The sequence below is a fragment of the Dasypus novemcinctus genome, chromosome 24, assembly GCF_030445035.2.
Source record: "Dasypus novemcinctus isolate mDasNov1 chromosome 24, mDasNov1.1.hap2, whole genome shotgun sequence".
In the NCBI taxonomy this organism is placed as follows: Eukaryota; Metazoa; Chordata; class Mammalia; order Cingulata; family Dasypodidae; genus Dasypus; species Dasypus novemcinctus.
This window is the reverse complement of record NC_080696.1, coordinates 32,786,746-32,810,177: the sequence shown is the minus strand read 5'-3', so window position 1 is coordinate 32,810,177 and position 23,432 is coordinate 32,786,746. Positions and strand designations below refer to the sequence as shown.

Genomic DNA, 23,432 nt, shown 5'->3' with positions numbered 1-23,432 from the left:
AGCCGTGAGGATTCCCAAGAATTCCCTCCCAACCCCATCTCCGTTTGTCTGTCAATTCGCAGCTCGCCAGCTTCTCACCTGTCGCAATCCTCCAGCCAAGCCGCGGCTCGGCTATCATCGCTTCATTTGCAGATGAGGAAACTTGAGGGTGCAGACTCTGGAGGCTGGACAAGGAGGCCAAGGGCGTGGCTGCTTTAGCTGCCTGTCTCCCAGGACCGGCGCAAGTGGACCCAGGGGCTGGGAGGAAGGGGCTCCGGTTCGCCATCTCCTCCCTCCCTTCCCTGGGAAAATCTAACAGGTGGTGGGGCCGGAGCGCTGGGGCCGTTGTGCGGGGGCCGGGGAGGGCCGGGAGGGCCCAGAGTGCGTCTGGGAGAAGACGGATGCCTTCATTACCATGTGAATCCTGGGAAGCCGGCGCCTGGGCTGGGTGGTGGGTGAGCGTGGGCCGCGGGGCAGGGGGGCTCCGCGTTCTCAGGCCCGGACCACACAGCAGCTGGGAAGGGGGTCCCTGCTGAATCCTGAGGGACCCATTTTTTTTTTTTTTTTTGGAAACAACAGATAATGGGATTTCCCTTCTTGTTTAATTTCTTATTATAGGCCATCTCCATCCTGTGGGGCTTAAAGAGACACAGATCGAGAACAAAAATAAATTTTTTTAAGGGGAAAAACCTTTTCTTTCCCTCTCAGTTGCAACTTTCCCACCCAATGCGCTGCAGATTGGGCTTTAACAGTTAAAGTGGGACTGTTCAGAGCGTGTGCAAATGAGCATCTCTGTGGGGAATTTTCCAGAAGCATTTTTTTTCCTATGCTTTAAATGGCTCTTCCATTCACATATTTCCTAAGTACATCCAAGGTGATTAATGAACTGTTGTTGAGCAAATAGGAGAAGGTTTTAGGCTTAAAAAACAAAGGAGTCATCAATTCGGCCAAGCAGAGAGGAATGGTCTGGGTTTAGGAAAGAGACTGGAAGTAGAGAGAGAATAATAATAATCAGAATAACACCCCCCACCCCAGCCCCGGGCAGTGAGGAGGGCTCATTGCCTGAGGTGGGCCCCGTTATCTCCATAATACAGATGAGGAAACTGAGGCTCACACAGTGAGAGAGACCCAGGGAGGCTGGTGGAGACCCGGAGACTGGGGAGTGACAGAGGCAGAGGGGAGAACAGGCCAGAGTGAGACCTGCCACACACGCACACACTGTGGGCAGAAAGAAGGGCCAGCCGCACACACAGCTCACACCAGCGAAGCCTCTGTAAAAACCCCCAACAAACCCAAACACTCCCAGAGACGTCCACGGTCACGATCTCCCCTCCACACACACACACACACATGCGCACATGCCCACACTCACCTCAGTGCTCACAAATATCCTCACAAACCCTCCTACACACACCAAGAGAGACACAAACATGTAAGCATGTGTCCACAAAGACAACCAGGTAGAAACACATCTCGTAAGATGCCCTCGTAAGATGTCAGCACCCTTATACCCACACGCTTGAATGAATCCAAATGCTCCCCCAGATTCTCATAAGCACACACACTCTCGCACACAAGACTTGTGATTGCAGAGAACCTGAGGCGCAGAAAGGACCCTGGTCAAGCAGAAAGGGGCTCAGCTCTTCCCCCCAACTCTGACCTTCAAGCCTCCATCCCCTGGGATTTCTCTATGCCTCTCCCACCATCTGGGACACGTGTCACCCCATGTGTCCCCTGTGTGCCTCTGTCTCCCCTCCCCTTGGTGCCTGGGGCAGCCTAGGAAGGGGTGGGCACCCAGCTATGGGCTGCAAGGGAGGACACCTCCCGAAGGTTGACAGGACGGGAAGGTGGAGGCCTTGCCTGAGGAAGCTGGGCTCCTGCTCAACCCCGCCCACCCTCAGGGCTGGTCCCAAGGGGCACCGGGACCTCGGGCTGGCCACTCCTTAGCTTTGGGGAGGCGGGGGAAGGAGGGGAGGAAGGGCCCATGCATGGCCTCGCACCGGCCACAGCAGGGTTCTGCCTTCACTTGCAGATAACCTCCTTGTCTCGCCTGTTCAGCTTTAAAATGACAAAGAGGTGGGATACTGTCTGCTTATCAGATGGGATGACACCTGATCGAAATGGGAAGGAGGAGGTTGTCAATGGTGGAAACAAAATGGGTTCAAAGTAGTATGCTTCATAGATCTTATTTGGGTTAACCCCGCTCCCCCCCCCAAAATCCTACTTACCTAGGTTAAGGTGTTACTGTCAGTAACAATGGGAATAGGCGGTGGGAATATCTCCTATTTTTTGTACTGATTTTCTACAAGGCATGTACACAGCTTCTGTGATAAAAGATTTTTTATAACTGAGTATATAATGAGGAAGTGACAAGGGAGAGGAGCCCAGGCAGGCTTGGAATGGGGTGGTGGCCCAATGTGAGCCCAGGATTTGGGAAGGCTCTTGACTGATGGACAGGTCCCTTTCTTTCTCTGTGCCTTTATTTGCAAATCTGTATACTGGGGACTCACTACTCCGGGGGCCGGGCGATGAGAACATTAAGGGTGTAGTTGTAATGCATGTGGGACAGTGCTTGGCACCCAGTAAAGGCTCAGGAACGGTGGGTGTTGTTGTTACTATTATTCCACAAAGGTTCTTGGCCAGGGCACGTGGGACACCTGGGTGCCTGCAGGGAGGGGTACGGTACACACGAGTTCCCTAGGCCGGTGCCTAGGCAGGCTCACAGGACAGGTGACATCCAAAACGAGGATGTCGCATGAGGACATAGCACTTGTGTGTGGGGCATCACAGTTGCATGCTCAAGTGCGTGCAAACAGGTCTACAGGCCCGTTTCTCTGCAACACCCCAAGGTTGCGGAAATGCTCTATCCTCAGTTCTCTATGCCCGGCACCCTCAGGCCTCTGGTCCCCTTCAGCTGAAAGCTGCTGGGAGTTTAGGCTTCTTCCTGGGCCCAGAACGAACCCAGGCACCAACAGAGGCCGAGCACATTTTTTTTCCTTCTTCTTTTTTTAAAATTAGGCCAGTAGTTTATTAAGGAAATGGGAGAACAGAAATGGGAGAAAATAACGGATTATAGGTCCCCAGATATAGTTGCGGGCCGCTCCTGGCAGAAAAAGATTTAGTTGGTGCAATTACTTTTTAAACCATGAATTATTGGGAAGTGGACTTCGCCCAATAAATAGGGCGTCCGCTTACCACATGGGAGGCCCACGGTTCAAACCCCGGGCCTCCTTGACCCGAGCTGGCCCATGCGCAGTGCGGATGTGCGCAAGGAGTGCCGTGCCACGCGGGGTGTCCCTGCGTGGGGGAGCCCCACAGGCAAGGAGTGTGCCCTATAAGGAGAGCCGCCCAGTGCGAAAGAAAGTGCAGCCTGCCCAAGAATGGCGCCGCACACACGGAGAGCTGACACAACAAGATGATGCAACAAAAAGAAACAGATTCCTGGTGCCGCTGATAAGGATGCAAGTGGTCACAGAGGAGCACGTGGCCAGTGGACAACTGGGGGGGAGGGGAGAGAAATAAATAAATAATAATAAATCTCAAACAACAACAACAACCATGAATTATTCCCTCCCTTGCTAATGTTGGGAAAGGGGTCCCAGCTGGCTGCCTAGCACATTTTTAAGGGTGGAAGGGGGAGACATTTTTTTTTTTTTTAAGATTTTTTATTTATTTCTCTTCCCTTTCCCCACCCCCCCAGTTGTCTGCTCTCTGTGTCCATTCGCTGTGTGTTCTTCTGTGACTGCTTCTATCCTTATCAGCGGCACCGGGAATCTGTGTTTGTTTTTGTTGCGTCATCTTGTTGTGTCAGCTCTCCATGTGCAGTGCCACTCTTGGGCAGGCTGCACTTTCTTTCGCGCTGGGCGGCTCTCCTTACGGGCACACTCCTTGTGCGTGGGGCTCCCCTATGCGGGGCACACCCCTGCGTGGCAGGGCACTCCTTGTGCATCAGCACTGCTCATGGGCCAGCTCCACACGGGTCAAGGAGGCCTGGGGTTTGAACCTTGGACCTCCCATGTGGTAGGCAGACGCCCTATCCATTGGGCCAACTGGGCTTCCCCTGAGTTTTAGATAATAGTTGATATCTCTTTTTTCTAGGGCTGGATTTATTTTCCAATTGTATTTATTTTAGAAAAATATGTTCACCTGATTGAAAATAAAAAAGACACAAACCGTACAAAATAACACATATCCGACAAAAATCTTTCTGTAAGCCAACCGATTTCTTTGAATGTTCCTTGCCCCCAATTTACCTAAACATCTCTCTTTTTTACATCTTGGAGCCTGTTTCTTAAATAATCATCTATTGAGGATGTGCTTCCCGTGGATTATTTCACTTAATCCTCACAGCCTCCCCTGCAGTAGATGAGAAAACTGAGGCTCACAGACAGAAGCCACTTTCCCAAAGCTGCACAGCTGCTAAGCTGTAGCTCCACTGCGGTGCGTGCCTGCTGACTACCGGCCTGTACGATCGGGTCTGGCCCTTTCTATCCATTCATTCAGCAAACACTGAGGATTCCCTGATTGAGGCACTGGGCTGGACTGGGGCTACAGCCGTGGAGAGGAAAAAAAAGGCTCACCCTCGCAGGGCTTACAAGATAACCAATCAGCAAGGGACGTGCGACTGCTCACCCGTTTTCTGGGTAAGAAAACTGAGGAACAGACGGAAAAAGATTGCTTTGAGGTCACAAAGCAGTAAGGAAAGAGCTGGGATAATCAGCCCTACTTCACTGACGGGTGAAAGGGAGGCACAGCGATGAGAAGTGACTTGTCCAAGGAAACCCGCCTGGTCTAAGTGCCGGGAGCCGGGAGCCGGCTGCGCGCGCAGGGCTGCTGGGAAGGCAGGTCGGAGGCGGGGCGGCAGCCAGGCCCCGCCCCTCCCGCCGGCCCCGCCCCCGCTCCCTCGCCCCCCGCCCTCGCGTCCGCGTTCCTGGCAGCCGAGGCCGGCCGTTTCCTGCCGGCGTCGCTGGGCGGGCGGCCGGCCCATCTGGCAGCCCCCACGGGGCGGCGCGGGGAGGCGGCCCAGACTCGCTGGAGCCAGGCGCCGGCCCGGGCCCCCCTGCCCGCCGGGAGAGCCCAGGTGTGGCCGCTGCGGAGGTGGGGGTGGTGCTTCCCTTCCCGCTCGCTGGGCCCTTCCTGACGCACGCGGGCAGGATGCAGCCGCCTCCAGCCCCTCCTCAGCCTCCCACCACCCAGCCTGGGGTAGTGGGGGGAATCCAAGCCGTGGGAGAGGGGGGTGGAATGGAGCAGCACGCCCCGCCGCTGCTGTCCCTTCCTGGTGGGGCCTCAGGCAAGCCTTGCTTTTTATTTCGGCGGGGGAGGCTCAGTTTCCCCGTTTGTGTAAGGATGACTGAACTCTGACCTTCGCCATCTCCCAGGCCCTTGCCTTGCCCCTTAGGGACCCCCGACATTTTTGTGGGAGCTGAGAGGCCCCTTTCCTGCCTTAATTATGTCCTGTCTCTTGACTTAACCTTAATCAATTTATTGAGCCATTTCAAGTCCGTCTCCTGACCTGCCCAAGTCACATCTCAAGGTTCCTCCCCCACAGACAGAAAGCTGAACCCGCCTGGGAGGGAGGTTCTCATCCATTTCCCAGCTGAGGAAACAGAGTAGCCAGAACTGCTGTCACACTGGGGAACCCAGCCCTGCTGTCAGCCTAAGGCTGTCTACCCAGCCATCACTGTCTCCTCCAATGCTGCTCCCAAAAAACAAAACTAGGAATCTAGCATCCTGATTTATGTCAGCTGTGGCGTTTGGACATCAAGGCTTTGGAAGCCCTGGCACCCTGGGTTCAAATGCCCCCATGGATTTAATGTCTCTCTGCCTCCGTTTTCTTATTTTTAAAAATGATGGTACCCACCTTATAGGGTTGTAATGAAGATTAAATATTTCTAAAATATGCAGTATATAATGCCATACATGTTAAATACAATAGAATGTTTTGGGTCTCAGCAGGGCTGGTCTTACCCCATGGGAGGTCCTCCCGTCTGTTGGAGTTAAGGGAGACTGAGGCACGGAAAGGGACACTTAGTAAATCAGGGCAGAACTTGAGGGGGGGTGATGCAGTTTCCCCAGGACCCACCCTCACCCCTGCCTCCCTTGCATGCAGGCCCAATCCATGTCCGGCCTGCTGCCATTTTTCCATGGGACTCTGGCGGTGGCGGTTCACATCTGGAGTCTAGACTCGGAGGCTCTGCGGGCCGGGCCTACCGCCCGGGCTGGGCCACCACTGCCCGCTGTTTGCTCAGCTGAAGCTGGTTAATTGGAATTAGAGTGGCCTCTGCAGTGCTGGCTGGCCGGGCGGGCCCTGGATGGCTGCTGCTGAGGTCTGTGGAACATCTGGCCTGGCCAGGATGGTCATTAGGTGGCAGGCGCCCGGCGCCACCGCCACCTCAGCCTCCGCCGGGGGCCGGCAGTGACTCAATGGGGCCTTTGTGGGCCCTGGGCCGCAGGGCCAGCCTTGCTGTGTGCCTGGGCCGCCCACCCCATCTGCCTCCCTCAGAGGGGCCTTGTTCCAGGACCACACGGCCTCCCCTCCAGAGGTGACTAGAGCCAGCAGAGGGCTGAAAAGCCCCTGAAAAGCGCCAGGAGAAACCTTTGAGACTTCCTACCCTTTCTTTCCTAAGACTGGAGAAGCTGGGTGACTGGCTCAAGCGTACCTGATACACCAGCCACAGTGACTCGGGCCCAGGGGATTGTGGGGGTGGGGGGTGTTGCAGTCCTTAGGAACATTGCGCTCCATTTGGATTGTATGAGGTCAAACTGATGTCCACTGGCAAGCTGGCCTCAGTTCTTTCATTTGCACAATGGGGTGGTGGTGGTGGGGTGTTAACAGTACCTGTAGCCTAAGAATGACTAAGTAAAATCCTATATTGAGGTTCCTGGTCCATGTAACAGCTCAATATTCATTAGCTAGTAAGATTATTACAATGTTGTTCTTGATTCTCTGTGCTGGCTTGTCTTTGGCTCTTCCAGGTTACCTGGAAGCCATTGCTGTTTTCAGCCTTTGAGACTAAAGCTTGGGCAAAAGAGAGCCCTGGAGTAGGAGTTGGAACAAGTCTCAGGCCCTCCCTTCCCACTTCAGTTTCCCCAGCTACCCTGCACCAGGCAGGGGGTGAGGGCTGAGTCCACTTTCAGCTGGTCCACTGGGGCCTTTCCTGTAGGCCAGAGCTGCCACCTCCAGCCACTTCTGGGGAAACCCTGGCCCTGGGACCTCAGCTCGCAGGCTGTGGCCTCTCTGAATCACAGGGCCCAGTGCTCGTCTTGTGCCTGTGGAGAAACTGGTGGCGGCACAAGTCACCCCCGCCCACCCTGGGGCTCTTCAGGGGCCCTGTCTTCCGGGCTCGATGGCCCTTGCCGAGCTACCTCTGGTCCTGAGTACTCATCTGGGGAACTTGGGCCATGGACAGAATGGGAGATAGGACTTTGGGCTCCAGGGCACCTCAGAGCCCAGGCCCCCTCCAGCTGCAGCCATGTGGCTCTCAGCCCCGGGAAGCTGGCCTCTGCAAGCCTGGAAATAAAATTCCAGCTCCTCTGGGGCCCATGAGGCCCTGCCCATTTCTTTGGCTTTGGGGCTGGTGGTCCCCAAGCTGAGGCAGGCTGGCCTTTCGGTCCTCCCTGTCTCCAGTCACCAGGCTGGGTGGGGGCACAGCGAGCACTTGCCCAACACCCTTAGTGTCCCATGTCCACCCTCCACCCCAAGTATGTGGAGGAATAAAGTGGGGGAAAAACCTGATAGCTGAGGAGAGGGCACATGGGCCCCCTCTGCTGGCTGAAGGGTGTCCTTGGGTGTTGTGCTGGCACGCTGGCCAGGCACTGGGGTGGGCATCCAGGTAGACAGTGGGGCCTAGAGGTCAGGGCCTCACCCCCCGCTCCCTAGGAAGCCTCTGGGTGGGAGGGGGACCAGTAAACCCAGTGCGAGCTGCTGATGCTCACCCAGAGCACCCTTCCAGGAGCATGGCCCGCCCTGGCAATGGAAGAGTTTTTAATGTGAGGCAAAGTCAGTCCACAATACAAAATCTAAAAATCACACCCACTCCCCCCCACCTGATGCCTGGAGATTGGGATTAGGGGCTTTCTTTGCCTGTAAGGGATGCAGAGGGGCAGAGGGAGGCGAGAGAAAGGGGAGGAGAAGCCACAGAGGCCCCGCTCCAGCGGGGTCCCCTCTCCTGGAGCAGCCCTCGGCTTCCTGCACCCTGTGCCCGCCTGTGTCAGTCCGTCCCCCGCTGTTTGGTCTGGCCCTCGGAGGGTCAGGTACCAGCTGCATCATTTCTCCTTCTTCTCCGTCCCTTTCGATGTCCCTGCGCCCTCTTTAGATTCTGTCACTGCCGCTGGATCCTTAGGATTTGACTCCTCGTAACTGACCAAAAAAAGCCAAACAACAACACATTTATAGTAGGAGAGCAGACTCTTTTGCCCCCCTCCTTCACACCCTCTTGGAAGCCCCCGGGCACATGCGGAACATCAGCCCCACATCTTCCAGCAATTGGCCCTGGCCCCACTGGGTGTCCTCTAGACAGGCAACTCTGCCGTCTCTGTGCCTGGCAGTGCCAAAAGGCAAGGGCAGCAGCAGTGGAGGAGAGGTTGGGCCTGGGCTTGTGTGGACCAACCTCAAGCTTCCTGCAGCTTCTGCTGGAGGAAGTAGAAAAACGGGGTGGCCAGGCTGAGGTTGTGGCAGGTAGGCTGCCTCCCAGGGCACCTGGCAGGGGTCAAACAGCTCAGTCCCAGGGGTGGGAGCAGGGGAGGGGTGCTCTTGAAGGCGGACACCTCGGCTTAGCTATTGCTATGGGCTTCACTTATTGAGCAACTAAGCTCATGCCAAGGACAATACACACATTTCCTCACCAGATCAACCCCGTGAGGCAGGAATGTGCCCACTTAGAGATGAACAGAGAGGTTCAGAGAGAGGAAAGTGACTTGCCCAAGGTTATATACACATAGAGCCAGCGAGCAGTAAGGGTTACCACTGCTGCTCAACAGGGCGGCTTAGTGCCACTCTCGTGTGAGTGCCACGTTACTGATACAACACTCAGGTTCCGGGCCCCATGGCTGCCTGGGGGCTATGGACGAGCTGCCTCCTGCGGCCCACCCCTGGCAATGCTCCCTGCCCTGTACGCTGGAGCATCTGCCCTACCTTGGGCCCTGGGGCAGGTGGGGGGAAGCGGGCAGGAGGGCACCCTCGGGCATTAGATGGTGCTGGGATTCTGCGGGCGCCGGCGGCGAGGGCCAGCTAGCTTCTGCTGCATGGAGTCGGCCAGGCTGGCTGGGGAGCCCGAGACTGTGGGGAAGTGGGTGAGCCTTGGGGTGTGAGGCAGGATTTCCGCTGAGGACTCGTAGCTGTGTGACAGACAGAAAGACAGAAAAAAAAGAGATGGAAAGGGAAAAACTAAGGGAAAGACAGAGTGAGATTTCCCTTCCAAGGAGCAGGGAGCAGAACTGTGTCTTACTTTGATCTCTGTACTTTCAGACTTCATGGAAAGAAGCTGGCATCACTTGTAGAATAAAAAAGGATGCACCTTATAAAGGAACACTGTGCATCCGTGCACAAGATCTGTGCTGCTCTAAGTATCTCTAAGGTCTCTAAGGTAGACTGTTCTACCTTAGAGAAAAACAAGAGGTGGGATATTCATGAGCCCTTCCCTCTGTGGGAACATGTGTACACAATTTGCTTGTAGGTGCAGAGGTCTTGGGCTGTCTCTGAAACAGAGGCTGGGCCATGAGGGTCTCCCTCTCATAGCTGTGGAATTTTGAACCATGTGAGTATATTACCTATTTAAAAATAAGCCAATGAACGTAGAAAGGGAAAAGTATAACAAGGATGAGGTGGATAATCAGGAAAGAGAGATGGACAGGAAGAGAAGAGACCTCCTGCTTTCTTATCTCAACGCAAGAACCTTCTGGGTAGGGGAGGCAGAAGGGGGGTGGGGCAGGCTGTCTACACAGCAGGTCACTCAGAGCGACCAGCATCCAGTAAGTGAGGGGCACCCTCTGCCTTGGCTGACTGGGAGTGCTGGTGCTTAGTCAGTCAGGAATTGTGTGAGGAGAACACAACAGAGTTGGGACTGGGGAGGCGACTCCCAGGAGAGGGGAAAGGGGCCCAAGGCTGGATGACAGCCAGAGGGAGAGAGGACCAGGTGCTGTCTCAGGGGACCAGGCCTCATCCTTGCCCCAAAAGTTACCCAGGTCTGTCACCGAGGGCATACCCCCTGACTTGCCTCAGAGGCCACAAAGGGGCTTTGCCAGAACAGGAGATACGGGCAAGCGGCTGGGAGCCTGTGGCTTCTTGGCAGGGCAGAGGCAGGTACAGGGGAGGGGTGAGTCACAGGCTCCCCGGCGGGCACACAGGTGCAGAGGAGGCCCTGGCGGCTGCTAGAGGGACACCTTGGAGGCCAGGCAGGTGGAGCTGGGTGGAAGGCCTCTGAGTGGGCAGCTTCAACTGCAGCTGCCAGTGATTTCTGGGTTCCTGGTGGGCGGTGCCGCAGAGCAGCACCTGTCAGAGTCACGCAGGCTTTGGGGTATGGGTGGGGCTGTGCACAAGGTGTGGCAGGTGTGGATATGGCCACAGGGAAGGGGCATGTGTGCGAGCGAGACAGAGAAACCAGATGCAGGTTGTAGCCATAGGTAGGTCTTGTGGGCCCCTGTACCTGGGGAAACTGAGTCCCTGAGGGGGAAGGGGTGTGCCTGAGGTCCCATAGCTGGTTGGGACTGAACAGGGATTGTCACTTGACTTCTAATCTGGGGAACTTTTCACCATACTAGGGTCCCTCCACACCATCCTTTTTCCATTACCCACATATGCTGGGGAGGAGGTGTGGAGCAAGGAGGACATGCCTGAAAGCACATGGTGGGAGAGCTGGATTGGGAACCCAGGGCTGCTGCCCATGGGGCAGCCGGGAGAAAAATCCATACCAGCCAGTCCCTCTCAAGACCCAGCTGGCATCTGGGTGTAGGGGCTGCCCAGAGAGCCCCAAGGCCTTGCCCTCCCTTGGCTCCAGCCAAGGGAAAGGTTCCCACCAGTGCCCAAAGGCCAGGCAGCACCCAAGTGCTGGCAGAAAGGGCAAGGGGTGGGGCCGGCAGGAACAATGTTCCTATGGAGAAGTGTACAAACACCCCCGCAGGCCCTGCGAGCTGCCTCCAGGTGCACCTGTGCCCATGTGAACAAGTGCCTCCCGCCCTGCCTTACCTGAACATCTCTGTCACTTCTCCCTTGGCCAGTGCCACCAGGACAGGAAAGCCGATGCAGGCGGGTACCAGGTAAAGCAGGGCAGGCTGTGGGAGGACATGGACTGGTCAGGCAATGGGGGCATGTGAGGCATACCAACCGTCTCCTGGGTGTAGCTACCTCCCTGGCCTGGCAGAGGGAGAGTGACTGGAAAGTCAGGGGCTGGCCTGAACCCAGGGCTCCTGACTCCCAGACCAAGGCTGCTCCCTGCTGGGAGGGAACGCAAGAAACCCAAAGAAACTCAAAGAAACTCAAAGCATGCAGGGCTTCCACCAGGAGCCCTGGTCCCCCCTGGCAGCATCTGAATCACCTGGGACATCAGGTTAAAACATGAACCTCCTGGGTCCTATCCCCAGACACCCTGCTTCCCTAGGTCTAGGGTACCAGAAATCTGTACTTTAAACCAATGTCCCGGGAGATGCTCTTATAAGAATGCCCATGATGATGACAACTTGCTGTGGCTGTATTAAGGTTGCCTAGTGGTCACTGGCTCTGTCAGAATTCATACCCAGGTGGTCTGGCTCCAGAGCACCTGAGACCCCTGATGCAGCTGGGTTTGGAGAAAGGGACAAGACCTAACAGCCTGACCATGAGACCATTTCTTGGCACCTGTTGTGGGTAAGCTGTGAACCACACTACTTCATTCATGTTATTCCTGAGTCTGAATAACACCCTAAATATTAGTATCCAGGTTTTACCAATGATGTCACTGCGGTCCAGAGAGGGGAAGGTCTTGTCCAAGCCACAGAGGACACTGTAAATGGCTGGGCTGGGATCTGAACCTGGGTGGCTATACTGCTCCCACTGCATTAGGTCTTTGCTATGAGATAGGCTTTGGGCCAAGAACAAAACAAATAGCATTGTCAAAGGTCCATACTAAAACCTGTGGGAGATAGCCAAAGTAGTGCTCAGAGGAAAATTTATAACCTTGGGTATACTTAATAGAAAATCAGAGAGAATTGAAACAATCTAAGCTTACAAACCAAGAAGCTAGAAAAAGAACAAAATAACCCCCTGCCCAAAGAGTAGAAAGATAAAAGAAGCAAAAGCAGAAACTAATGGAATAGAAAATGAAGTAAACACAAGCTTATTCAAATATAATTTCTGAAAAGTAGATCTCATACCCATTTTACAGATGTGGAGACTGAGGATCCATGGGGGAATGAAGAGCCTAACCTAAGTTACACAGATGGTTAGGATTTGGACCCAGCTTCCTGTGTCTCTAAGTCAGTGTATCTTCTTCACCAATGCCAGCTTGGGCAAAGTAGAGGGCTTTCCCTGGGGTGGGATGGGGTCAGGGAGATTAAATCCCACCCCCTCCCAGGTCTAACTTGAAGGTTGGCAGCCACTGAGGGGCACGGGGACCTGACCCTGGGACCAATGTGAGGGGCTCCTTTGGGAGTCAGTGAGTCCCCAATTATCAGAGGGATATAAGCCTTTATTCTTTTCTCTCCTCTTAAGGCACCAGAGGACCTTTCCAAAGAGTCAGTGGTAAGAAGTTGGGGTTGTACAGGGTGGAGCAGTGAGCTGAGGATCAGGGCTCCTGGCTTTCCATCCTACCTTGGCCTCACTACCTTCCCTCTCTCCTTATAATGAAGGGACCCTATTCCTGGTCATCTCCAAGGCCTTTCTGGGGGGCTCCAGACCCCATGGCTTGGGTGGGCTTTTTGACAGAGGCTAAGCGGGCTGAAGGTCACACTAGGAGAGGTGGCATTTTTACCTAGAGCAGTGCTGGCACTGGGCCTGTGTCTTGGAAAGCGAGGGGGACCCCATGGAAGAGGTTCCCCTTGGATCCTGGATCCTCTCCCCAAGAAGGGCTTTCAGGAAGCTTCCCACCTAGATGACCAGGGAGATGTGCTGGGAGCAGCACAGGCCTGGGGGTGGGAGTCAGAGGCTCGGGGCTCCACCTGAGGCCCACCTTTCTGCATCACCTGGGGAATTCTCCTCTTCCCCCTGGGCTGCAGTTTCCCCAAGAGGAAAGGAACATCTGTCCTATCCTCCTCCCAGTGCTGCAGGAGTGCTTAATGGGATCCTTCAGCCAGGGCTGAAGACAAGACCGCCACCTGCTGGCCGCTGGGGGAACAGCTGGAGCTTGGACTAACCAGCTGAAAGCTGGAGACCTCCAAAAGGCCAAGCCTGACCCCAATCCAAGGCCAACCGTACAGCGACCACCTTGCCAAGTGCATGCCACCCTCAGTATGCAGTTCCCGAAGCAGGAGTGCATTATTCACTGAGGCCATTTGGAACAGAGGTGAATGAGGTGATTCCCCACTCACCAGCTGGGGGAATCCTTCACCCTTCTGTAAACCCTTCTGTACAACAGAGACTATGACTAGTACCTACCTCACAGGGGTGCTGGGAGGACTAAAGGAGTTAGTGAGCAAAGGGTTTGGCACAGTGCTTCGCACAGGGTAAGTGCTCCACACGCAGCTCTTATGATTAATTTGAAGGCAGCTCTTCTGTGCCTGGTGCCCTTGGGGGAGGGGGTGAGGGAAGGGGAGGAAGTGGGAGTGAGGGGGTTGGGGGCACAGCGGCAGCAGCAGTAGCAACTAATACAAACCGGGCCTGGCCTAGTTCTGAGTACCTCAAACAATCCCAAGTGGCTACTGTTATTTATCCTTTTTATCAATCAGCAAAGAAACCAAACAGGGTCAGCAAGGTGCCCAGTCTCACAGTCAGTGGCTAAGGAGCCTGGACCCCACCCAGGGCTCCTGGCTCTGGACCATCTTAGCCCCTATTCTACACTGCCTCTCCCGTGGCCAGTGATTCAGAGCCTGGCTTGGTTTTCAAGCCAACACAGGTTTGAATCCGGCCCCCACCACATCCTTGCCGTGTGGCACCTCAGTGCATTCCCTAATCTGTTCAGAAAACCCTCATGAAGTATCAAGGTCAGGGCCTGGCTACACAGGAGGCGCCTAACAAACAGCAGCGTTTAGTAATTCCAGCAGAGAGTAATCCTGCCCATTGTCCCCTTTCCCCTCCTAGTCTTCCCTGCTCCAGGCCACTCTGTGGCTTCCAACCTGCCATATTTCCTCAATACCATTCCAGTCTCCAGCAGCTCAGCACCCATCTTGATGGGGTAGGAGGCAGCTCTGGTCTACTTGGAAAGTGTACAGGGACCCAGCACCCATCATTCATTAGGCAGGGTAGGCTCTTGTGGGACACCCATGCCCAATCCCTTCTTTGTCTGCCCCCACTACCCAGGCCAAGAAGCCAAATCCTCTCTTAATAAGACTCTCTTACAGGTGGGGTGGCCATGGAACACTGATCTGGCCCATGAGACATGGGCAAAAAGTCTGCTGAGGGGGTTCTGGGAAAATGTTTGCCTTCCTGAAGAAGGCAACGGGTATGGCTTATACCGCTTCTTCCTCCTTCTTGCCATGAACGTGGATGTGCAGCCTGGAGCAGTGTCAACCATCATGCAGCAGCCAAGAGAATCACAGATGTGCTTGCTTTGACACCATGAGCAGTCAACTACCTCTGGACTGCTTGTACACGTGACAAAGAAACCCTATGTAAGTCCCTGGTACTTGCAGTGAAAATATTCCTGATACACTGAGTGCATCTCACCTGGGCATGCTTGAAGATATGCATGATGAAGATGGTGAGGCCCAGGCCGAAGATGTAGGCTGCAAAGCTGGTGTAGAAGTAGGTGTGCGTGTTCTTCTTCAAGCTGCACGGAAGGCGTGGGGGCAAAGAGGAGGGTTAGATGGGGGGACTGGGGCAGCAACACCCCTTCTGAGAAGGGAGTCAAGGGGTCCTGGAGGCTGCAGAGGGTGACTGGGAGCCTGGAGGTGGATGTGCACGCTGTGACTGCCCCTAGTCATGTGTCTCTGGATAAGTCACATTCCTTCTCTCAGCCTCAGTACCCCCATCTGCAGAATGGGAAATCCATGAGACCTGAGCTGCCAGGACACTGAGGGCTAGTCTATGGTAAAGGCTGGAGTATAACTGCTGTTAAAATTTTGTAGATTCTAGAACTAGCTCTGAAGAGCTCGCCTGATATCCCACCTCTGAGGTGCTGGCAGCTAAACCTGTGTCTCTAGCAAATGGCCCTGGGGACTCTTGTGGGCTTCTCTTTGCATGTCTTCTGAATGGCTGGGAACAGAGCTGGCTGGCACAATGTGCCTCTACTTACAAACAGGTTCGTTCTCTTCCTATAAACCCATGTGTCCAAAAGATCCACAGTGGAGCTATACAAACAATCCAGATGCATGCAAGTGGAGAAAAGTTAAGTTTCACATGCAAACTGGATTTCGATGATACTGATACTGGGTTTCTCATAACCATTGTCAGCACCACTGTTCTTTTTTTTCCTTTGAGGTACCTGGAATTGAACCCAGGACCTCATACATGGGAAGCAGGTACTTAAACACTGAGCTACATCTGCTCCCTAAGGAGAGTTGGTTTTTTCATTTGTTTGTTTTGTTTTTAGGGCATACCAGAGATCAAACCAGGGACCTTGTTCGTACATGGGAAGCAGGTGCTCAACCACTTGAGCTACATCCGCTCCCAGCACTGTTACTGTTTTTGCAATTGTTGCACATGAGGAGATTAAGAAATGTTAAAAAAAAAGTTCATAAACCACTTCAAAATGAAGGGCACCCATAGCAAGCCCCCCACGGTGATGGCTGACACCACCTGCTGGCAGCGGGCCCAGTTGCTCTGGAGTACTAACTTGGACACTTAAGTTGGCCCCCTCCCCTCTCCATTGTGCTCACTTTCTAGAAGAGACTGAAGAAAGTCTGAGTATGGAGAGGGTGGGGAACAGCGAGAGCAGCTGGCACACAGGGACCTGACCCTGGGCTGAAAACAAATGGTGATGAGGATGACCACAGCAGCTGGGTCCTGGAGTGCTTCTGGGACCAGCCTGTATTTGGCACTCTCTTCAGATTTTCATAGTAATCCTGAGGTAGAAACTCTAAGTTTACCACAAATTTAAGGATGAGAAACCTGAGGCTCAGAAAGAAAAGCCCCTTGTCATGGTCATGTACGAGGAAGCACTACAGGTGCTACCAGGCCCTGCTGGATTTAAATCTCTCGGCCTGTGATTATTTTTGGCCACAGGCTCTTTCTTCAGTGGGTGAATACTCAGAATCTCAAAATGAAGAACGTGGATAAAAGCAGAACTGCTCTGGCTGTGGTGGGGGTGGAGTTCTGGCTTCCCATGGTACCTCCTCTGAGTTCCTGAGGGGCTGCTGGGAAATCCCTGCCTGGGGCAGGCCCTCACTCACTGTGCCTAAATAGCTCACCTGATGTCAAAACGCAGCAACAAGGCAATGAAGATCCCTGTAGGGAGAAAGTCAGGGTCAGAGGGCGTCAGGGAAGGCAAGTGGCAGTGAATTAACACACTGACTGGGCCCTGATGTCCCGGCCCTGGGGACCAGCAACCAGCAGACCACCTAGACCAATAAGAAGGTCCCATGATTTTGTGTCCACCTGGGACCACACCAACCCAGCACTTGACAGCATGACACTGTGTCACGCTGAGTCCATGTACGCAAATGACTGTCTCCAATGTTTTACCAAGAGGTACCGAGCACCACAGGCAATCCAGGGGTGAGCAAAACCACGGTTCTCAGAGAGCTCAGCTGAGGGCCTGGGGTAGAGACATTAGTCAAATAGAAACAAAAATACACACTAGATTTTAACTGTGAAAGAGCACTTCCTGTGGCATGGGAAGGTATAACAGAGGATGAGACCCAGGCTGAGGGTGGTGGGCAGAAAGGAAGGAGGGCTTTTCTGAGGCAGTGGCACCTGTCAGGGAGAGGGAAGAGCATGTGCAAGGGCACTGAGGAAAGAAGGCACAGGGAGTGTGGCAGGGACGGAGGCGGCCAATAAGGATGCAGCCCAGAGCAGGAGATGCAGGGCATGGGCCGGCCACATGGGGTCCCACGGGGCATGGAGGAGTTGAGTCTTGGAGTAGGGAGACCACCCGAGTGTTCTAAGCAGAACGACCTGGAGAGATTTTGAAAAAGACTCCCGTGGTGGCTACACTGAGGACGGGCTGGAGGCAGAGTAGAAGCGAGGAGGCGGTTCTGTGGGCACTTAGGAGAGGATGGTCGACCTTGTCGTCCACTGTATGCCCAGACACCTCGGAAGCCGGAAGGCTCCCAGACCCAGCCGGACAGCCTGACTTCTGGAGGTGCACACTCGCCACTGAGCAGCGGGTCTGTCTCCCTCGAGTATAATTCAGCCGAGAGCAGATTCTCTAGAAGCAACAGTCCACCCAAGCCCAGAAGCTAATCCAGAAGCACCAACTACAACACGATTAATCCTAAAGACGGAAATGAGCGTCCTCAGGGAAGACTGCGTGCGCATAGCGAGGGGCGTGGTGGTGGAGGGGCCCGACCTCGAAGGCTGCCTTTCTGGAAACAAAGCCGGGAACTCGCCGCCCCCTGGTGGACGAACTCTACAACTGTTCTTCACCTAATCCAGGGGCCAGGGCTCTCAACTTTCGATACCTCATCTGGTCCTCAAAACAGACGTGCAACCATTCTTCTTTGAGGAAAACCACCAAGGTGCTGCGAGGGTTCAATTTCCTTACAATTATTGTTATTGCTGAAAGATTTGCTAAGTATCTGACACAGCCACACCCACGCATCGGTGTAGAACCCCCATGCCCACCCACAAGCCTTAGGCAAGTCAAACTCTTCTCTCTGAACCGCAGTTTCTTCATCTGTAAAATGGAAATACCCTCTACTCTATTGGGCTAGCAAGACAAGTGGTAGCTGCTGTGATTATCTGTTATAAGAGCGGTTCTGACAGTTTTTTTGCAGTCAGACAGACATGGTTATGTTCTTGCTAGTGTATCCCTTCACTTCTTTGAGCCTCAGTTTCCTCATCAAACGGGGGTCTCTGCTTCATCTACATACATGTAATCAAATGAGAATATCAACAGAAGAGCCTGTGTCATTTCAGGTTATTAGCAGAATTGCTATTATTTCCTATAGTGGAAAATAAGGCAGCTTTTAATTTGCTTCAAACTTTCGTCTTCTGAACAAGCACCAGGGATACTGCTGACTGTCTAAGACTCTGGGATTAGGAGAACAAGTATGCGCTCATCCCTGGGACCAGATCTGCAGACACTGTATCAGCAGCCCACAGAGCAGCAGCTCAGCTTTGCCCTCAGGTGCCTGACAGGTGAGGCAAGGCCGTGGACCCTGAGGGATGTATGTCCACGGTCAGGTCTGCAGGCACCCGGCAGTGTAAGGAGAGGTGCCCAGATGCCAGCTTGTGTGTGTGTCCATGTGCTTTTGTCCCAGAGCATGGAGACAGGAGCCCATGTGTCCACACACAGGTGTGCATTCTCCCCAGGGCTTGGCCAGTGAAAGAAGAGAAGGGCAGAGGGACCTGGACAGTTCTAGCATGTGTGTTACATCTGCACAAATTGGAAAGAGGCGAGGGGGTGTGAGAGGGCTCAGGTTCCTTTGTGACTGCCATTACACACTTTTTTTTTCAGGTACTGGGGGCCAGGGATTGAACCCGGGACCTTGTATGTGGGAAGCTGGCATTCAACCGCTGAGCCAAATCAGCTCCCGAGATGTTTTTTTTTTGCCTGTTGTTTGTTTTTGCTTTTTCAGAAGGCACCAGAAACCGAACCTGTGACCTCCCATGTGGGAGGTGAGAGCTCAATGGCTTGAGTCACATCTGCTTCTGATTACACACTACTTTTTGTAGATCTTCATTAGCTTTGTGTCGAGTCTTGCTCATGGGCCTGACCCATTATAGGCAATGCACACGTGTGCTGAAGTTGAGTCCTTCACTAAACCCTGGGCTGACCCAGTGATGGGGCTTTGGAATCACCCAGCCTAACCCTTTTACCTGTCCCAGTGGGTGAGGCTGTTTCGTGGTACCCCTTTGCCCCATCCCCCTCCCCTTGTGGGTGGCCTCCATCCTGGCAGGTCACCTGGAATGACGATGTCTCCGAGTCCCAGCATGGCAAAGTTGTCTGCTTCGAGGCCCTTCTCCAGCAGATCCTGGGGAAACACCACTGCAGGGGGAGGTGGGGAGTGAGGAGTTGGCCGGTGTCCTGCTCACTTCCCTGCCCCCCACCCTGCTATATGAAACACACACACTTGTATTTCTGGGTGGGGGAATGGGAGGCAAGAGGATGCTGAAAGACTGAAGGGCAATGTTTCTGCCTGGAATCACAACTGGTAAGTGTGGGAGGAATCTGAGATCATTTACACCAGAGCTTGTATGCCTAAGTCTAAGCCAATTGGGTCAATCTGGTTTCCTGAATCCTTGACTTCCTGAGTGGTCATGTTACCCAGTTCTGGCCAATGGTAAGTCAGCATAGGTATGAATTATTATGAATAATTAAGCTTTTGCTTCCCTCATAAATGCAACTGCCCTTGTGCTGCCCACTGTTGGCTGCCTGGAATGCACAGAGGACAACAATCTGCAAAGTCTCTCATTCCCTCCTTCCCATCCTAGCTCCACTCAGTTTTGAGTGGCACAGAGTACTGTATACCTTTTACCAACCATGGAGCCCTGAGAGGCTGTCTCCCTAACACAGCCAGTCAACAGCAGAGCTGGGATTCTAGCCTGGGCAGCCTGGGGCCAGCATGTATGTCCCTAACCACTCTGCTCTTCTGCCTCCGAGCTCTACTCCGAGCAGAAGATGGCAATGGCCCTTTCCCGCAGATTCCAAGTACGAATGGCAAATATGCCAGTGTCATTTCTCTGCTCAGAAACCCCTGGCCTCCTCTACCACCTACTGGGCAGTGTCCCAGCTCCTTGGCAAGGCAGCTCTGGCTTCCCCAAATCTGGCTTCTGCCACTTCTCTGTTCTAGCCTCTTCCCTGCTGCTCCCCTACATTCAGCCACACTCCCCCCCTGCTCCCAGGGCCCTCCATGCATTTTCCTGCCTTGGCCCTTTGCTGAAGCTATACCCTCTTTCAAATGCCCATATTCTGCCCCCAAAATGCTTATTCATCCTGTACAACCCAGGAAAGCTTCCCCTGACATGTTAGGTGGGCTCTCCCACCTCCTGACTCCTCCGTCAAAGCATGGTAGGAACAACTATTGATCTGGCTTGCCCAGCATCCCGTTCTCTTGCCCCAGCCAGCAGGAAGGGCAGTGTCTCAGGCCTGCCCACCAGAACCCTCCATCTCCACAATCAGAGTGGCCGGCTCAGCACCCAGGCCAGTTCCCTTAGAGAGATTCAAGTCAGAGCTGGGAGAAACTTGCTTTCCTCTGGGGTCAGTGAGCTGGGACTACAGAATCAAGGAGCCGTTTGTGGCCATGAGCTTCTTTATCAGCTCACACAGAAAACCTGTCTGCGGTGGCAGAGCACAGACCATGAGAAAGACAGCTGTTTCTTGACTCTCTGAAGCTGACTTCAGCCTGACAGCCCAAGACCATGTGCCAATGCCCCCCACAGCACTCGCTGCTGATTGCCACCCCCAGCAATGAGCTTCCTCTTCTCCCTTGCTAATCCTGATGGATTCCTTCCCCTCCTTTGAGATCCCAGGAGGTTAAGGCTTAGATTCTAAGCTAATCCTGCTTTCCCATGGAGGCACTAACTAACCCACCCTGAGCTGTTCCACCACTGGGCCTGCTTTCATGAGAGAACATTTTCTCCTTGTTTAATGGTGTCTATAGCTGGATGTCCTAGTAGTTATTCCCAATGGATATGACTGAAGAATAAAGCCTGGGCAGCGTAAGAGGTGAGGGACAGCACCCAATCCTTAGGGGAGGAGGGGGCTTCAGGTCTCAGTGTGGGGGTCTTCCCTTCTGGAAGCCCTTGCACCCCCACTGCAGGTTAGGTTAGACATGCTCACTCCTGTAAGCTCGTCCCTCACCACTGTGCACTGTGACTATGTGGCCCCAGACCAGAGCCTTGGCAGAGGGTGGCTGCTTGCTCAGTGGAACCAACGATGAGAAAGAAGCTGGGCCAGAGAGGCACGGAGAACGTGGATGGGGGAGAGGTCTATGGGGAAGGGATTAAGGAGTGGTACTGACCAAAACAGGGACCATAAGGTGGGGAGCCAGTTGGGGTTGGGGTTGGGGTTGCGGTGGGGTGGTCACTTACATTTTATTGGTGCCTCAAAGGACTTGGCCACCGTTACCATCACATTGGTGCCAAACACCTAGGAGGAGAGGAGTCTGGAGTGAGGTGATGGGCTAGGCAGGAAGTAATAACTGTCCCTGGGCTTCTGGGTGTGCTGCTGCCCAAGCCCCACAGCCAGCGAGGCAGGAGCTGGCAGGGGCTCTGGAGAGCACTGGACGCTGAGGGTAGGTGGCCTCTCATCCTGGTAATATGGACATCTTGATATCTCTTGGCAACAAAGAGGGCAATCTGAAGGAGTCTGGAAGGCCCGAGTGGCCCCTGCCACTCTGCCCCTCCCAAGAGATAAACAAACAATCCTCCCTCACCTCCCTCTCAAGAGGAGAAGAGGCCGCCTGGGGCCAGGGAAAGGGTGCCTGAGTAGGTCTGCCTCGGTCCCTTAGTGGATGCCTCGTGGAGGTAGTGTGGCAGTCCCTTAGTCCAGGGCTGGGGTGCAATCAGAGCCTGCTATTAGTGGCTGCCCCGTCCTCGTTGGTCACCACCCTCAGCATTCCAACCCCTACCCCTGCCCCACCTTCCCTGTTGGCTAGGGAGACATGGGAGGAAGTAAACCCCTGCCAGGACCACTGTGACGGTAGCATGAAGGCACGGCACAGGGCGGACTCTCGGCAAAGGGCGGAATCTGCTTCCTCTGGCCCATTCGCGGGTGAGGGGAACGGGGCTTGGCTCCGTGAGACTCCTTATTGCCTCCAGGCCTGCGCGGGCAGGTGAGCAGGAGGGCGAGGGTGCCCCGCAGCCCACATGTCCCTGCCTGACTCACCCAGAAGACGTCGTAGATGAAGAGCCCGCCCAGCAGGATGCAGCCGGTGCTGACGTTGTTCAGGTGCAGGAGCTCCACCCCATTGAGGGAGAAGGCCAGGCCAAAGACGTTGTTGGCAATCCAGTGCTGGGGAAAGGTGGGCGTGAGGCCAGCTCGCGCTTGGCAGCCACCCCCCGCCCTGGGCCCTGGCTCCTTACCTTCCTCAGCAGGTACCAGACGCCAACGATGCTGCTCAGGCCCAGGCACACCAAATCCTTGGTGTCAAACTCATAATTGACGATCTCTGGGCAGAGAGGCTGGGTCAGTCCACTCCCAGGGTTGGGCTGTCCCCCAACCCCCCATCAGGCCCTGGGTGGAAGAGGGCACAGCCGTGGGCTGCCAGAGGTCTACAGGCTGGGGGTGGGGCTCAGCCTTGGCTGCTCCACGCTGCTGGGAGTTTCAGGAGGGGGACAGCTCACTGGAGCCACTGCTGGCCCCTCAAATTTCCTGGAGGAGGGAATGGAGGCCCAGAGGGAATACAGGCCTGGTGAAGGGTCAGTGGGAGGTGGTCCATGGTGTTGGAAGCACAGGCTCTGGGGTCAGACAGACCTGGTTTGAATCCGGGCTCTGCCACTTGTAGCTGGGTGACCTTGGGGGAGGCAGTTCCCTCTCTGAGCTTCAGTTTCCTCATCTGTAAAAAGGGGATACAGCACCTACCTCATAGGGCTGCTGTGGGGAGTAAGTGGGCTGGCCCTGACAAAGCGCTCAGCACAGGGCCTGGTACGCAGCGGAGCTCAATCCCTGCCAGCTGCCACCAAGCCCAGGCCTTTAGCAAGGCCTGAGTTCATTCAGGAATCTTTCTACTTTGCCACTAAAGGAGTAAAAAAGGTTGCTGGCAGCCCTATTTCACTCGTAGAGGAGGAAGGGGAAGGTGAGAGATGGAGGCCAGAGGAGGCCTGGAGAAAAGGCAGGAGTCCCTGGGGCTGCTCTTGCAGGAAACCCCGTGGTAGACATCCTCACACAGACCCGCTCGCGATCGCACCTACATCTCCAAACAAGGAAGCCAAGAGAGGCGGTGGCGTTTGCCCAGGGTCATGCAGAGAAGCTACTTTTCAAAGTGTAGAGTGCAGCAGACTGCTGGTCACCCCCCAATTTCTGTTCTTTAGTTTTAGCTGAACATGGGGCTGATGACTAACCAGCACATTTTCCAGCTGCCCCTGTTCAGCACCCTGGGCCTAAAGGGTTTGGGGTACTCTGCTCCCCTGGCCTGACTATGGAGTGATGACGTGCAATCCTGAACCCCAAGGGCCACCCCAAGTACAGCAGAACAAGAGACAGAAGGAGCCTGTGACCCTGAAGACCGTGGTGCAAGCTTCGATTTTTACTGGGCACAGATGTATCAGTAATGCAAAAAGGAAT

General features: G+C 54.5%; 1 protein-coding gene across 3 annotated transcripts in view; it reads right to left on the bottom strand.

The window, feature by feature from the left end:
* Window positions 1-7,946: 7,946 nt before the first annotated feature.
* Window positions 7,947-23,432, bottom strand: part of HM13 (histocompatibility minor 13) — a 41,843-nt gene continuing 26,357 nt past the window's right edge. Inside the window, exons 5-13 of one of the 3 annotated variants that reach the window (XM_071211628.1) lie at window positions 22,232-22,317; window positions 22,035-22,160; window positions 21,239-21,296; window positions 19,110-19,193; window positions 16,453-16,489; window positions 14,771-14,873; window positions 11,162-11,247; window positions 9,113-9,315; window positions 7,947-8,338 (exon numbers count right to left, since the gene is read on the bottom strand). In XM_071211628.1, coding sequence (XP_071067729.1) covers window positions 9,165-9,315; window positions 11,162-11,247; window positions 14,771-14,873; window positions 16,453-16,489; window positions 19,110-19,193; window positions 21,239-21,296; window positions 22,035-22,160; window positions 22,232-22,317 — 731 coding nt within the window. In that variant the 3' untranslated portion in view covers window positions 7,947-8,338; window positions 9,113-9,164. The remainder of the gene's footprint in view (window positions 8,339-9,112; window positions 9,316-11,161; window positions 11,248-14,770; window positions 14,874-16,452; window positions 16,490-19,109; window positions 19,194-21,238; window positions 21,297-22,034; window positions 22,161-22,231; window positions 22,318-23,432) is intronic. The other 2 variants (XM_004464016.5, XM_058286852.1) reach the window with 2 other exon arrangements.